Here is a 16,386-nt window from a genome sequence, read left to right as displayed (position 1 = left end):
AAATAGAGCCCCGTGGAACCCCATGGCATAATTGCCATGGCGCAGAGTGCAGTGCCTCCAACTCCCAACCCAGACAACGTATCCAGAAGGATACCATGGTCAATAGTATCGAAAGCCTCTGAGAGGTCCAGGAGGATCAACAGGGTCGCACTCCCCCTGTCCCTCTCCTGGCATAGGTCATCCCACAGGGCGACCAAGGCAGTTTCCATTCCAAAATCAGGCCTGAAGCCTGATTGAAATGGATCTAGATAATCCATTTCATTCAAGAGTGCCTGAAGCTGCCCTACAACCACACGCTCAAGCACCTTGCCCAAGAAGGGGATGTTGGCCACTGGCCTATAATTGTTAACATCCTCCGGGTCCAGGTTAGGCTTTTTCGGGAGTGGTCTGATTACTGCCTCATTTAAAGTGGCCTGCACCACTCCCTCTCTCAAGGAGGAATTTACAACTTCTTGGACCCAGCTGGACATCCCCTCCTTATTTGATTTAATAAGCCATGAAGGGCAAGGGTCAAGCACACAAGTTGCTCGGACTTGGCCAAGCACTTTGTCCGCATCCTCAGGCCTCAATAACTGAAGCTCATCCAATAAAACTGGACCAGACGGTGCTCTGAACGCCTCTACCAATGGAACTGCATTAATCATGGTGTCCAATTCATGACGAATCTGAGTGACTTTATCTTCAAAGGGCCATGCAAACTCGTCACAACATGCAACCGAGGTTCCACAGTCTCTCTCCCTGGCCCAGAATGTAACAAGCTGCGAACCACTCCTCTGGATGACATTGAGAAGATGCAATGTTGGTGGAAAGGAACTGTCTCTTTGCCACCCTCACCACCACAGAGTAGGCTCAATAGTGAGCTCCTACCTGTGTTCGGTCATACTCAGCACGAGTTTTCCTCCACCTGCGTGCTAGCCATCTCCCCTCTTGCTTCATTGCCCTCAGCTCAGGTGTATACCAAGGAGCTGACCGGGGCTCTGCTCAGAGGGAGAGGGCGCTTGGGCGCGATCATGTAAACCTCCCGAGTCATCTCTGCATTCCACAGAGCGACCTGGGCTTCGACAGGAGCACCAGCCATACCAGCAGGAAAATCCCCCAGAGCCCTCTGGAATCCATCAGAATCCATTAGCCTCCAGGGGTGGACCATTTGAATAGGTACCCTTGCAGAGGGGGAAAGCTGCCAACAGTTATGAATAGTTCTGGATAGTCAGTACATATATTTTTCTATAGGGTTATATAACAAGGTTATATAGCCTCATGTGGTGCAGAGTGGTAGGCAAAAGTATTGCAACCAAAACTCTCCCCACGACCTGAGTTCGATCCCAGCGGAAGCCGGGTCCCAGGTAGCCAGCTCGGGTCGACTCAGCCTTCCATCCTTCCGAGGTCGGTCATATGAGTACCCAGCTTGCTGGGGGAAAAGTAGTCACGACCAGGGAAGGCAATGGCAAACCACCCCGCTATAGTCTGCCATGAAAACACCAGTGAAAGCGGCATCCCTCTAGGAGTCAGCAATGACTCAGTGCTTGCACAGAAGGAATCTTCCCTTTCCTATACATTAATCTCCATGGTTGTCAACCCTTCCAGCGCAGTTCTTCATTGCTTTGACTTCTACTTCCTAAAGTATGGCCTTTTAGTTTCAGCTTTTTGTTTTCTGTGGTGGAGGTACGGACATGGCAAAAGTATCAAGGGATGAATTCTGATCAAATGTAGTAGTGCAGGCTTAGGGTTTATTTTGGTTGGGGACGAGGACTAAGCCAAAGGCTTCACAGAAAAAGTGGGTTCTGAAAGGAGAAAAAGTGGACATGTAGGAGTTCTGGATGGGGCTTCTTGGCAGAAGGGGCAGCACAGGAAAATAGAGAAGGGGTCTTGGGTTGGATGAGGATGGGAAAGTTGGATAAACAACACTCATGGGAAATAAGGGCACAAAATGTGGCTGCATTTAGATGAGCCCCAGGCTTTTCTGCTTCCACGTCTCCTCTCCTTCTCCAGCACCGCCATGAGGAGGAGACTGGAACCATTCACTTCATAGTTCAGCATCACACCCAAACCATAATCAACTTTCCCCAACCTGATGGACTCCATGTCTTTTGGACTACAACTCCCATCATTCCCAGCCAGCATGGCCAATGGCATAATGGGCATAATGGGACTTGCGGTCCAACACTTCTGGAGGAAACCAGTTTGGAGAAATCTGGCCTAATCCTTTTGAAAGACCATCTGAATTAGTGGCATAGACCACCCTTCCCCAACCTGGTACCCTCCAGATGTTTTGGATTTCAAGTCCCAGCAGCCCCAGCCAGCCTGGCCAAGGATAAAAAGTGCTGGGAGTTGTAGTCCATGCTGTATTCTCTGTAGAGCAGCTTGAGAGACAGAGATCTTGCTCTATGGATGGTGACCTTCTTCAGTGTTCTATTCAGGGAATGTATGGAGTCATGGAACCCAGTGAAGATGGGGAACTTTGTGCATGAGTTATAAATACATTGGAGATACAATGTTTCTGCTAGTTCCTGGTTTCTACCTATATGGGTGAATAGCAAAATGTAAGGATGTCAGAGAATTTCTCCACGAATCTCGGGGAGGCCGAATGCCAGCGCATTTGGCCGCCCGAAATTGGTGGAGAAACGGTCTGCCCCCCCACCCCCCCGGGACAGGACTTACCTTGGTCGAATGTCCCTGCCGCCACCATTTCCAAGTAAAAAAACAAAACAAGCAAACGTGGTAGGCTACGTAAAGATTTACGTAGCCTATCAAGGCTAGATTTTTAAAAAACACCGTGATAGGCTACGTAAATGTTTATGTAGCCTATCACGGCTGACTTTGAAAAAAAAAAAAAAAAGCGCATACGCAAATGGCGTTGCCCTTATTTTCGCCGTAGTCCACGTAAATGTTTACGTAGACTACACGTGCCAAAATAAGGAACGCAAATGGCGGCACCCATGGGCGCTGCCATTTGCGTACGCGCTTTTTTTTTTTTAATCAGCCGTGATAGGCTACGTAAAGATTTACGTAGCCTATCACAGCTGACTGCAGGGATGCAAACGGCGGCAGCTACGGCCGCCGCCATTTGCGTCCCTGCTAGCCAGCGGCCGGATGTCCGGCTGCTGGCGGAGCCAGCCGGTGGCTCCACAGAATCGCTGTGGAGCACAGCCGGCCGGCCAGGATTCCGGGGGGGGGAGGAACGGAGCGCCTCCCCCCCAGCGAGGATTCCGGGGGGAGGGACGGAACGCCTCCCCCCGCACCATCAGCATAATCCCTGAAAGGTAAGTACCTTTCGTACATCCCTAACTCATGCATCTAACATCCCTAACTCATGATCTAACATGGTCACTATTTAACCCATGAAGTTTTAATTTTTGATCAAGTTAATTCCTTAGAACATATGCATACCATGTACATATTTATTTTTCTCCCCTTATTTCCTGCTCTATATTGCCCCATAATTTAAGGAATGTTCAATTATTCATATCTTGGCAATTCCAAAGGAAATGGAAATTGGTCAGAACTAGTGATTTTCTTGGAGGGTCTGAAATAAACCTTCATAACAGACTTTGGAGTCTACAGGAAAGTCCTGCTTAATGATACATGGCAAATTGTTTGCCCTGAAGGAAGATGCTGAAAAAGGTCATGCGCGATATATGAATCCCAGATGTGGCATATTTTCATCAGGACTGTCAGAGGAAGCTGATAAACAATTCTTCTAAGATTAGAGGTTATTCCAGAAGTGATGTTACTGGTTCTGAATTTAGAGTGTATGTAGATATCTATTTGTAACACAGGATTGAAAAGGCACATCTAATGCAAGAGTATCGAGTCTTATATTTAACAGTTTTTGTACAATAATAATAATAAGAGTGGTGAAAATATCAGGTCAAGTTGAGCTCTTTACATAGACTCTAACATTTCCACTAAAAAAAATATAAGCACTTAGGAAGACTTCAGGTGTTAGTGTATGCAACTTTTTATGCTATCCTAGGAATTTTCGTTTGCATAAAGGGTTGGGTTTTATTTATTTTTTTCCGTTTTCAGCTCGGAGCATGTAGATTGGCCTGTCATCAGGAGCAGGTCAGGAATGATGGATTTCTAGCAACACTGATTAGCAGGAAATTATACTTTTCTAACAGAAGATACTTTGTTATAATAATTTAACCATCCATCTGTGGTTATTTCTGAAAGCCTTTTGAGTGTAGTCTGATTAAAAATTGTTATTTTCATAATGTGAAGAAAAGTATTGCAGCTCAAAGTGCTTTTCACATTGTTTTTGGATGCTCTGTCTGCAAAGTTACTTGGTTTGTAAGGCTGACTTGGCATGTCAGATGAAATGAGTTACATAAAATATTTAACTTAAATTATGTTCTTCAGTCTGATTAGACTTGGAAGATAGGACCCTATTTACATTAGCTAGTTTATGTTGGCTTTATAGAATGAGGAACAGTCCATTTTGACCAGAGAAGAAAGCAAATGCAGTTCATTGTAAACAAGCGTGAAGTGATGCACATTGGGGAGGAAATCCAGCTTCACATATATTCTGATGGGGGCTGAGCAGGCAATGACTGAGCAGGAAAGGGGTCTTGTGGTTGTGGTGGGTAGCTCAATGAAAATGTCAATCTCGTGTGCAGTGGCTGGGGAAAAGGTGAACTCCATGGGGATCGTTAGAAAAGGAATCAAAAATAAAACTGTCAATACTGTCATGCCTTTATACCAATCTACGATTGAACACACTTGGAATACTGTACAATACACCTCAAAAAGGTTATTGTAGAACTGGAAAAGGTTCAGAAAAGACCAACCAAAATGATAACGCAGCTGAAGCAACTCCTCTGTGAGAAAAGGTTACAATAGTTAGGGGTTTCTAGGTTTTTTTGTTTTTTTGTTTTTAAGACAAGTAAGGAGGGACATGACAGATGCGTATAAAATGATGCATGAGGTTGAGAAAGTGAATAGGGAGACGTTTTTACCCTCTCTCAATATTAGAACCCAAAGGGGTCATCCCATGAAGCTGAATGGTGGGAGATTCAGGACGAATGAAAGGAGGTACTTTTCCACACAGTTCATAGTTAAACTAGGGAATTCATTACCACAAGATGTAGTGATGGCCATCAATTTGGATGGCTTTAGAAGGGGATTAGATAAATACATGAAGGATAAGGCTATCAGTGTCTACTGGTCACGATGGCTATGAGCTATCCTGCCTCCAGTATAAAAGGCAGTTTGCCTCCAAATACCAGTTGCTAGGGATCATGAGCAGGAGGATGCTCTTGCACTCATGTTATACTTCTGGGATTCCCACAGACATCTGGTTGGCCACTGTTAGAACAGAATGCTGGACCAGACAGGCCTTTGGTCTGCTCCAGCAGAGCTCTTCTTATGTTCTTAATAAGCTGTGACATCAATAAGCATGCATGATAAACATGAAAATGGAGACTGTTTCTTTGTTTCTGAGCCAGTGTGGTGTAGTGGTTAGAGTTTTGGACTAAGACTGGGGAGACCCAGGCTCCAATCCCCACTCAGCCAAGAAGATCCCTGGAGGAGCTTAGGACAGTGGCATCCTTCAGCCTAACCTACCTCATGGGGCTACTGCAACGATACATGGGATGAGGACGAAGACTTTGAGCTCCTTGAAGGGAAGGCAGGATATAAATATAATAAATGCATAACATAATCTAAGGCCTAAATACACCAGGCGTCCTTTAGGTTGGATCCAACGGTGCCCTTGCGCAGGCGGTCCAGGCTCGCCAGCCGCAGTGTGCGTGCGGCTGGCCCCAGAGGCGGTGGTGACCCACATGCAGCCCCTACCTCTGGCAGACATGATGTAGCACTTCCGGGGGCAAGGGCCAAAATGAGCATTTCCACTCATTTTGCTGCTACATGACAGCCGCCAGCGGCAGGGGCTATGTGTGCACCACCACCAGCAGGCCTGGACTGCCCAGGCAGGGCACCATTGGGTATTGCCCACTGTTTTCTATGAGTGAGGAAAAGAGGGAGCAGTTCTAACTCCAAGAGGGGGGATAGGGTACTGCCTCTGGCGAGGTAGCCATCCTCAGCCATGACATTAAAGAAATTACAGTCCAGTCTTCCGCATACCAGAACCTTTAGCTTAAAGATATCTGAGGGGCTTCCATTAAAACGCCATTGGTTTAGTTACCCTAGTCATTTGGTGAAGGTGCTGTGAATAGGAGGCTGAAGAATTACTTCTTTTACAGAACAAGTTCCCTTAGATCTTTGTGGTGCTGGAATGATGGCTAAACCAGTACGTTAGGCATCTCATGGATCTGAGCAGGATGCTTTCTGTGGCAGGATTTTGAAAAAGGAGAAGAGAAACCAAAAACTGGATAGGTTTTTTAAAAAAATCCTTGTATAGAGTTTCAAGAAGTGAATTATTTTCTCCTTTTTTCCCTCTAGTTTTACTGTATCTGTCTGTGTGGCTTTTGAAAGTCCTGGGATTTCAGATAGCATAGGTAAGACTTTTTAATGTTTGCACGACTATGCTTAAGAATCATTGAATCATTTAACATTGCTTTCTGACAGAGTGTTAATGTAGTTAACATGCATGTTTTGCTTTTGTTGTGTAAATATCAGCCGTGGGGGGACAGAACCACCTCCCCAGCTCCACAGTTCAGTGGCCAACATTTAACTTTTTCTCTCGCTGCCATGGTCCGGACAAAAATCTCTCCAATGATGCTAGTCTCATTTCAAAGGAAACTCCCATTGCCACCACTGCATTCACGCAATTAACATCACATCTAGTTTGGCGGCCCCTGGATTTCAGGAGTATAACTGAAGTGATTGGGAAAGGCCTTGTAGACATGGGGGTGGGGGCTGTGCAAATTGCAGTCCCTGTACCTAAAGGAAACCAGCTGGATTGTGCCGAACAAACTTAATGCTAGTGTGGTATAGTGGCTAGAGTCCTGGACTGGAAGTTGAGAGATCTGGGTTCTAGGTTCCACTCAGCCGTGGAAGCTCACTGGGTGACTTTGGACCAGTCACAGACTCTCAGCCCAGCCTACCCCACAGGGTTGTTGTTGTGAGGCTAAAATGGAGAGGAGGAGGATTATGTACACCACCTTGGGTTCCTTAAGGAGGAAAAAAGGCGGGATATAAATGTAATGATACATACATACATACATACATACATACATGTAACTTGGAGCAAAATGGTGGGCTGAGTTTGTATCTTAATCCTCGCTGTGTTTACTCAGGAGTAAGTGCTGACTCCCAAGTATTTGTGTATAGGATTAAACCTTTCTCTTGAACCTGCAATTCTTCATCTCCCATTTTAAGTATTCTGCTCCCCCCCCCCACAATGTTTGGCTAAAATCAGGGCAGCACCAGGTTTAAGGGGGCCCTGGGCAAGCTGCTCTTCACTGGGCCTGCCCCTAGTGCCATCCTGGTGACTCTACCAAAGATTACCAGACAGCAGAGGGAACACATGGGGATGGGCAGTGGTGGTTGGCAGCAGTACTGGAAAGCTGCAGTCACCATCTTCATTATCCCCATGGCTCTAGGCTCCACCCCCAACATAGTGTATGGCAAGGGCAGGGCCCCGGGGCATTGAGGATGATGACGATGGTGGTGGCTGCAGCCCGCTGGCCAGACACTTCACTTTGCAGTGCAGGCCATTAACAAAAAATTTAAGGGAGACTGTCAGCCAAGGTAGCCTCCCTGGGGCCCAGGGGCTTTGGCATTTGCTCCACCATGTTTGGCTGCTATCACCGGCTCTGGCTAAAATATAAACATAATATACAGCAGTGAAGTATGTAACGTTCTTGGTTCTCCTATTTATAACGGCATAAGAAACGCCTGGACAGCTTACTTTTAGGAAAGGGGCGCTGGTCAGTTGAACAAACATTGAACTGCTGCCAGAAATACAGATATGGCAAAAAGAGAAACTTTCTGTAAAATCAGAGCCGAATGTGAAGCAGAACACGCATTTGTTTTTATGATGCTTAACTTGTTTATGTGAATTTTTTCTTAGCTCTGAGAGCTGAGCTGCAGTTAGATTCCTTAAAAGTCAAAGGAGCTGTGAAGCGGACCCTCCTCCTGGATTACCATCAATCACAGCATGTCTTCCTCCTCACAATAGCCAGGCAGAACTGGCTTACTTGCAAGGACTTCGTAGTTTATCTCAGAGTAAGTTTTGTCTTTTGCTGGGTCGAGAACATTATTACAGAGCAATTATTTCAGAATATAGTTTGTATCCGGATGATCAGACAAGGCCAGTCAACAAAATTAATCAGAAGTAATTAATTTTCAAAAACTGGTTATATTCCTCACCCTTAGACAATCAAAAAAGGCTGTGACAGAGGCATTGTTAAATGGCTCTAGAATTTATCTTGGAATGGCTGTGCTGTGTAACTGAATACCCATTAATAAAAGGGTGACAGTTATTATTTCCATTAACATCTCTCCTTAAATGTTTAACCAGCTGAAAGGTAAGCAAGCCTGCTGAAGTTGCTTCTCTAATGTGAAAAAATACACACCTTGGTGCTGAGTTGCAGATATGAGAGTCGTTCCCATACTTGCTTAGTAAGACTGTGCATAAAGATTTTAAGAAAAAACTGAATGTACCTATGTAGCACCAATTTGGGTGTATTTCAAGAGTTTCGAATTCAGCTTTGTCCCCTCCCCTAGCCTTTTTGAGGCCTTCTAAATAACTGTGATTAGTGTCCAGAATGTGGACAAACCATTTCTGTTTTTGTGGGCTTTGCTTACTTCTTTGTTGAAAGGTTCTCCTTCATCAGGTGATACAGAAATTGAAACTCATGAAAATTTGCCCTAATTCCGTTCCCTACCACTTCATCTGCAATGCAGAGCCAGAGTGAAATATCTGGTGAATTCTAGGACACACTCTCAGTTCACATTGTGGAGCAGTGAAGTCCAATACTGCTCCATTTGATCTGAGTGTGCATTCTAGAACATGTCTCAGAATCCTCTTGGATGACCAATGATTCTATCGCAGGCACATGGGGGTTCTTCAGCAGATGTTGACATGAAAAGTATTTCCTGAAGGTCCATACTTCAGAAAAACACTGTGATATGTCATTGAATATTGCAGGGGTGGGCAAGGTGCAATCCATGGACCAAAAGCACCCCCACTGCCCCCCACTGTGCCCCCTAATGTCATAAAAAAATAATTTAAAAACAAACAAAATGGCATCCAGAGTGGCCATTTTGAAATTTTTTTGGTGCTACAGAGATACTATGGAGATACGATGGAGCACCAAAAAGTGAAAATAAGCTAATTTTAACCCTGTTGGCACTCTGTAGCCACTTCATATGCCATTCTTAATTTTTTATTTTTTTCAATATATCTTTTCATTGCCATGGAGAGTGGAGGTGTGGAGCCCATTGTGGGTGGGCTGCCCAGGGGGCGAAACTGGCCCCCAGACTTCCCAGAATTGCTCACCATTGGCATACTGGCTATCAACTCTGTCAAATACCAAATGCCCTTCCATGTCAAATTGCAAATATCAACTGTCAGATATGAAACATTGAAATGAAATCTAATTGGGTGTCAAATGCAGGCAACAAATATATAGAGAATATTTGCAAATCCAGGTAACATCTGGAGAAGCTTCAACATCGAAATTCACATTGTGCCCCCTGCCCCCGTCTGAGTGAAGCCATGCCTGCTGGCACCCCTAAGAGTGGTCCCAGTCATGGTGCACCTCTATAGCCCCTGAGGGAGGGGTCTGTCCACTCTATTTACCTGAAGGGCAGCTCCCCTACAGCAGGGGGACGGCGGACATATAACGTTGGTCCTTAGTCTACTAATCTCCCCTGGCTTCAGCCTTCATGGATTGTAAAGCTATGTGCTGGTTAGGGAAGTTGTCTCCTAATGGCTGAAAATGTTACTGCAGGCTTCAACCACATGGACACATTTAAATTAATTAACATTAATGCAGTTGTTTTTTTTAAAAAAAATAATCCTAAGGCACACACCCCTAGGGGCCCCTTAGTATGGATGCCAAGTTTCAGGTGTCTACGTTTCATGACTTTGGCACTGTGGTGCTGAAAGACAGACAGACAGACAGACAGACAGATCTTTTATTATTATAGATGGACTATCTGGAGCTATTTTGACACTTCAGATATGTGGGAACTCAGTTGGGTAGGCATTCTATCCTGCTAATGTGAAGTTGGGACGTTCTCTGTGGCGATATATAAGAGAATGTGACAGGCAATGATGGAGTGTTTTTCAAAGCTGATGCATGCAACTCTTTCCAGAAGTGTGCATGTGCGTGCCCTCTATTTCTGCCAGGCAACAGAGAGCTTCTGGAAATTGGTTTCTTTAAAGCAGGGGGAGAACCTGTGGCCTTCCAGATGTTGCTGGACTCCAGTTCCCATGAGCCCTAGCCAGCATGGCTAATGGTCAGTGGGGATGGTAGCCCAGCAGCATCTGGAAGGTCCTAGGTTCTCCACCCCTGCTTAGAGATATGACCTCACGTCAGGCTACTGCTCTGAACTGAGGCCTGAGGCCGCACAATTTAGCAAGCTGGTTTCCAAGTTTGTGGAGGCACCGTGCTGCAGAAACTTCAATAGAGGTGAGTAACTTGCTCTCTGTCAGTTTCTGGGGATGTAGGATGCAATCATATGCACATTTACTTGGGAGGTGGGTATGTTCCATTGAAAGCAGTGGTCCTTACTTCTGAGTAGACCGTCAAAGGGTTGGGATGCTAGTTGCTTTATTATAGAAAGAAAGACCAACATTATTTTTTGTAGATGAATGAAGTGCAATGCATGGTATCGTGAAGGGTTTTCCTTTAATTTACTTCCTGCAGGATGAAACTGAATTTCGAGATAAATTATCTCCAATCAACATTACCTTGAATTACACCTTGGACGAATCTGCTTTTTCAGATGGTTTAGCTGTGAGCCCAATATTGAACTATTACCAAGAAAACATTGTTGCAGAGCAGGTATGGGCCTTGCACAGAAATGCTATCATGCTGTGTGTAGGGATGGCGGAGAATTTCTCCATGAATCTCGGGGAGGCCGAATGCCAATGCATTCGGCCCCCCGAAATTGTTGGTGAAATTCTCCGCCCCCCCCCCCCCCCCGGGATGGGACTTACCTCCCTCGAATGTCCCTCTCGGTGGTGGGTCCCGGCGGGAGTTCAGCGGCAGTTCGTCGGGGGCGGGGGCGGCAGCCGGTCTTCTGACTGGCTGCCGCCGCCGCCGCCGCCATTACAAAATAAAGTAAAAAAAAAAAAACACCGGTGATAGGCTACGTAACGATTTACATAGCCTATCATGGCTAGATTTCCAAAGTCAGCCGTGATAGGCTATGTAAATCGTTACGTAGCCTATCACGGGTGACTTTGGGGGGAAAAAAAGCACGTATGCAAATGGCGGTGCCCATGGGCGCCGCCATTTGCGTTCCTTATTTGGTCCGGTAGTTTATGTAAAGATTTACGTAGACTATGGCAAAAATAAGGGCAACGCAAATAGCGTTGCCCTTATTTTCGCTGTACTCTACGTAAATCTTTATGTAGACTACCGGGACCAAATAAGGAACACAAATGGCGGCGCCCATGGGCGCCACCATTTGCATACGCGCTTTTTTTTTTTCAAAGTCACCCATGATAGGCTACGTAACGATTTACATAGCCTATCACGGCTGACTTTGGAAATCTAGCCGTGATAGGCTACGTAAATCGTTACGTAGCCTATCACGGGTGGGTTTTTTTTCTTTTTCACTTTTTTATTTCATGGCCGGGGAGACGGGGCGCTTCTCCCCGGCCTGAATTTCGGCCGGGCGAGGCGGGGCGCCTCCCCCCCGGCCTGAATTTCGGCCGGGCGAGGCGGGGCGCCTTCACCCCCGGCCTGAACTTCGGGGGGAGAACCGAAGCGCCTCCCCCCCACCGCGAAGCAAGCTGCGGGACCAGGTAAGTGCCTTTCGTACATCCCTAGCTGTGTGGCATTTTTTATAAGATGCTTTTTTCAGTGGTTCCAGCATTCCCTCAGTATACACAACCAGAGTTTAATTTGTTCATCATGGTGAGTTAATTAAACCAGACCTATATGAAATTTTGTGAAACTCTTCCAGACTGCATTTTCTAAATGTTCTCGTTCTCCTAGAACTAGCTAACTGTAACAGCGTCTAAATCATATTCCTCGCAGGAATGAAGGAAATATGTACACCCCCTTTAATATGGAGATCGTAACCTGGCTTTGTATATAAGCAGCCAGGACTGGCACTTCGCATTGGGATCGCGGGTTTGGAAGGATCAGGTCTTTTCGGGGAGATATTTTTAATGGCTATCAAACAAGCAAACAAAAAAGAAAGGCAAGGAAATGGCTGAAATTCCTTTCAGACAGAGCCCTAACATCATGAGTGATACATGTTTTGGACAATGCAGGCTTACATTCTTGTGGATTGTGGAGAAGACAACGTGTGCATTCCTGACTTGAAGCTTTCCGCTGTGCCGTAAGTTTGAACAAATAAACTTGTGTATTGCACTTAATGGAATAAAGGTGTTCATTAAAAAGCTGCTGGGGGGGGATTCCCCCCCCCACATCAGTGCTGCCCCTGCGATAGGAAGGAGATCTTAACTACCACATGCTGAGACTAGCTTTTAAGTCTCTGGCTCACTTTTTTACGGTCCTCAAGTGTGCAGCTTCAAAGGTTTGTCGCCATTCAAAAACAAAATCCTCTCTGTATATCTCCACTTGTTCAAACTTGGGTTATTTCAACAACAACAAAACTATTTTGGATACTCTTCCTACGCTTGAGCAAAAACACATGTAATTGGTTGTAGCCTCTGCATTAAAAGGACAATATCTGGGAGACGCATTTTTGAGTTGTGGATGGGCATTACTTGGAGCAGTTCTGGCCTTATAACATGTATCCCATTTCCAAAGTTACTCTTTTACCCTGATGGGAAGACACCAGTAGACTTTGGGGAAATTCTGCAGGGATTCTTGAGGACCAGTTGGTGTTTATTCCTGTGCCCCTTCCTCAAGGACTGAGAGCTGAGTGATAGTTTAATTAAATATGTCTTTCCCCTTGATTTTCCACCTCATCACAGAGGTGGTGAGGTGGTGGGTACCTCATTGCTTGTATTTAGCTATTTATTTCATTTTCATCTCACCCTTCCTCCAAGGGGACCAAAGTGGCATACATAGGTTTCCCTCCTTCCCCCTTTTATCCCTGCAATAGCCCTATGAAGTAGGTCAGGCTGAGATAAAAACTTGCCCAAGATCACCCAGTGAATCTCATGGCTGAGTGAGGATTTGAACCTGGGTCTCCCAGCTCCTAGTCTAACACTCTATCTACAACACCACACTGGCCTTGGAAGACAGTTGTAAACACAGATAGGATCAGCTCTCTTGTGTCAGACCCCCTAGACCAGGGGTGTTGAACCTCTTTCAGCCTGAGGGTCAGATTCACTTTTGGAGAAGTTCTCGGGGGCCACATTCTTGTGGCGGGTAGGGTGGAAGGTGAAGGGGGTGGAGCCAAAGGCAAAAGAGACAGGGCCCAAAACACCAGCATATTTTAGCTTGAACTCTTACTGCAAGTCGCTAAGGGCATTTCAGCCTTTTAGAACGGGCCCATGCAAAAGCTGAAAAGCCACCAAACTGTTGGGGGAAGGGCGTGGGGCCACCAAGGAAAAGGGGCACGGCCCCCTGGGGAACCCTGGAGAGCCAGTTTGGGCCCTCAGGCGTGCTGCATTTGGCCCACAGGCCTGAGGTTCAACCAGTGGAGGCTGGTGGCTCTGATTTTGGTGGGGCTATGAATCTACTCTGGGTTTTAGTCAGAACCAGCCAGAACTCTAAAGGAGCTATCAAAGATGCTGAAACTATTTTGGGGATAGGGTTCAGCAGCTTGGATAGCTCCTTTAGCATTCTGGCTGCTTCTGACTGAAACCCAGAATGGGTTTACAGCCCTACTGAAATCAGAGCCACCAGCCTCCACTCAGATCAACACCTCTGCCTTAGACCCTGGTAACAGGGAATCTGAATTAGTGAGATTCTGTTCCCTTTCACTCACACACACACACACACACACACCTTTTCCTTTCTCCTTCTTTCATCCAAACCTGAGAGGATCATAAATAACAGGTGATCCCAACTGTACCCCACACCATGTTAAACATGGTTTTGTCATTGGACACAAAACCATTTTAACATGATTTGATGTCTGCATGAATTCACATTTTTCAAGAGATTTTATTGGACTTGTGAATAATTCATTACAGATCCATGTGCCTCGATATAGAACATGTTTTGAGTCATTATCTTGATATGTCAAATTCTTTGCAAAAGCAGATTTCATGTTTTGCAGATGAAGGAGTCATCCCAGTGTCTGCACATGTTGGTTTATGTAACATGTGGTTTAACGACACAGATGCAGAGTGAGGCCTGGCATCTGCAGGATGACAGGGGGATTCTGGATCACAGTTTGCTCAGAAATAAACGTGGTGATGTGATTTGAAAAATCTGTTGTCAAATTTTTATTTTTAACAGAGATAGAGATCAGATTGTAATTGGAGAAGAAAACTATGTCATGCTTGTAATCAATTCAAGAAATGAAGGCGAAGGAGCCTATGAAGCTGAGCTGCATATAAAGATACCTCCTGAGGCAGATTACACGGGTGTTGAGCGTAACAACAAGGTAATGTTAAGCAGTCATCACTGGGTTGCCATCTTTTTTTCTGACAAAGGCTGCATAACAGAAATCTGCACTGAAACTTTGTCTTGGGGGTGGAGGTGCAATGGCAACACAACATTTTGCATATGAATTGTAAACAGATTTCCTGGAACCTAGGGTGCAATCCTATGCGTGTTTAGATGGAAAAAAGTCACACAACTCCCAGCATGCCCCAGCCAGCCATGTTTACACATTGCATAGGATTGCACCCTAGGTGGGGTAGTGATAAGTGGGGGGAAAGGAGGAGGAAACTCCAGCTGCTAAAGTTTAGGCCCTGCATGTTTTTGAAAATCCTTCAACAAGGGAACTATATAAAACACGTATAAAAATGAGATAATCAGAAAACAAAACATAGTCAAATAAAATACAAGTTGTTGGCCTGTAATTCTTAAATTTCAAAGGTTGTTTTATTTTTTAGATATTTTGCCCATTTAAACGATGTTTGGCTTACACATATGTTTTACGTTGTTAAGTTTTCAACAACTTTTTTTGGTATTATAATTTCTTGATTTACAAGTTTAGATGTTTAACTATTTTTCACTAAAATATTTGGAACAATTTTGCTTCAATAATGCTTAGTACAAAATCGTATTTTATTTGATTATGTTTTATTTTTCTGATTATGCCATTCTTTATATGCATTATATATAGTGCCCCTGAGGAAGGATTTTCCAAAATGCACTGGGCCTACAAATAAATCTTTTTTCACCATCTGGAGTTTCCTCCCTTTTTCCTGTTTGTGGTACTAACCCCCTTTAGAAGTAACCCCCTTAGGTAGTTAACTGGCCTGAATCTTGAATTAACACACTTTTCACTCAAATACATACCTTTCTCAGAAGTATTTCTGAAGGTGGGGGCATTACAAAGTCATGCTGCTCACCAGGCCATGTGCAGCTGAAACTGAGCTGGAACCTAGTTCATTTTACTTGAAAGGTTTCAGAGGCATGAAGAGAGGATGCTTTTCTAGGAGCCAAGGTGAAATTCTATCCACTAAATACACAGACTGCTCATGTGTTCACTACTGGGCAAGAAGAATATATCAACTCATCTGACTACAAAGCCTGCAAGTTGATACAGCATGAACTTTATTTGGGATGGTTAAAAGCATGACACCCCCCGCCTCACCTCCCCCTACACACACACACACACACACGGGAACCAAGGTGTGCCAAGTTAATTTCCTTTCTAGAAGCAAATATTTTTGTTGTGTTGAAAATAATTTCCTGCTCCTCTTTTGTGAGTCTGTTTTACTGATATAAAACTCACTGAAGAAGACAAAGGTAGGGAAGCCCCCCGCCCCTTAACAACTGACAAGAAAGGAACTGTTGCTATTCTTGGAGGCTATACTTTTTAATCAAAGCTTCAACTTGTGTTTGTAGACATATCTTTAAAAATATGCTGACACCTTGCTACCAGATGTATTTTGGTGTTCTGTCCTCTCATGAAATTCTCGAGATTACAGCATGAAGCTGTAGTTATTATTATGAGAGCGTAGGTTGTCGAAGTAGGTATGTTAGAACTATGGACACAATCTATCTTCCTGTGGGTGTTTCCAGAGCTAATAAGCTTCCTTTCCAATTGCTGTAGGAGCCTTTGATGAGTTTTGATTCATGTTTTCAGAGCTGGCTTTGAGGCAAGAGAGAGTAGCTGGATTTGGAGGCAAGAGCTTGCTGCTTCCTGGGATCTTTCAGATGCAGCAAGACCATTGCGTGTTTCCTGGTGGTGTAGTGGTCAATT

General features: G+C 44.9%; 1 protein-coding gene across 2 annotated transcripts in view; it reads left to right on the top strand.

Annotated features, from left to right (window-relative positions):
• ITGA8 (integrin subunit alpha 8) overlaps positions 1 to 16,386 on the top strand; it is a 181,183-nt gene that overhangs the window by 86,876 nt on the left and 77,921 nt on the right. For both annotated transcript variants that reach the window (XM_084858984.1, XM_084858985.1), the window contains exons 16-20: positions 6,400 to 6,455; positions 7,973 to 8,127; positions 10,779 to 10,916; positions 12,359 to 12,426; positions 14,466 to 14,613. In XM_084858984.1, coding sequence (XP_084715110.1) covers positions 6,400 to 6,455; positions 7,973 to 8,127; positions 10,779 to 10,916; positions 12,359 to 12,426; positions 14,466 to 14,613 — 565 coding nt within the window. The remainder of the gene's footprint in view (positions 1 to 6,399; positions 6,456 to 7,972; positions 8,128 to 10,778; positions 10,917 to 12,358; positions 12,427 to 14,465; positions 14,614 to 16,386) is intronic.

This window comes from Heloderma suspectum, chromosome 5 (genome assembly GCF_057233095.1).
Source record: "Heloderma suspectum isolate Gila_16-S chromosome 5, 16-S_ref, whole genome shotgun sequence".
NCBI classification, from domain to species: Eukaryota; Metazoa; Chordata; class Lepidosauria; order Squamata; family Helodermatidae; genus Heloderma; species Heloderma suspectum.
The sequence above is the reverse complement of the archived record's forward strand: the minus strand, read 5'-3'. Positions and strand labels throughout refer to the sequence as shown.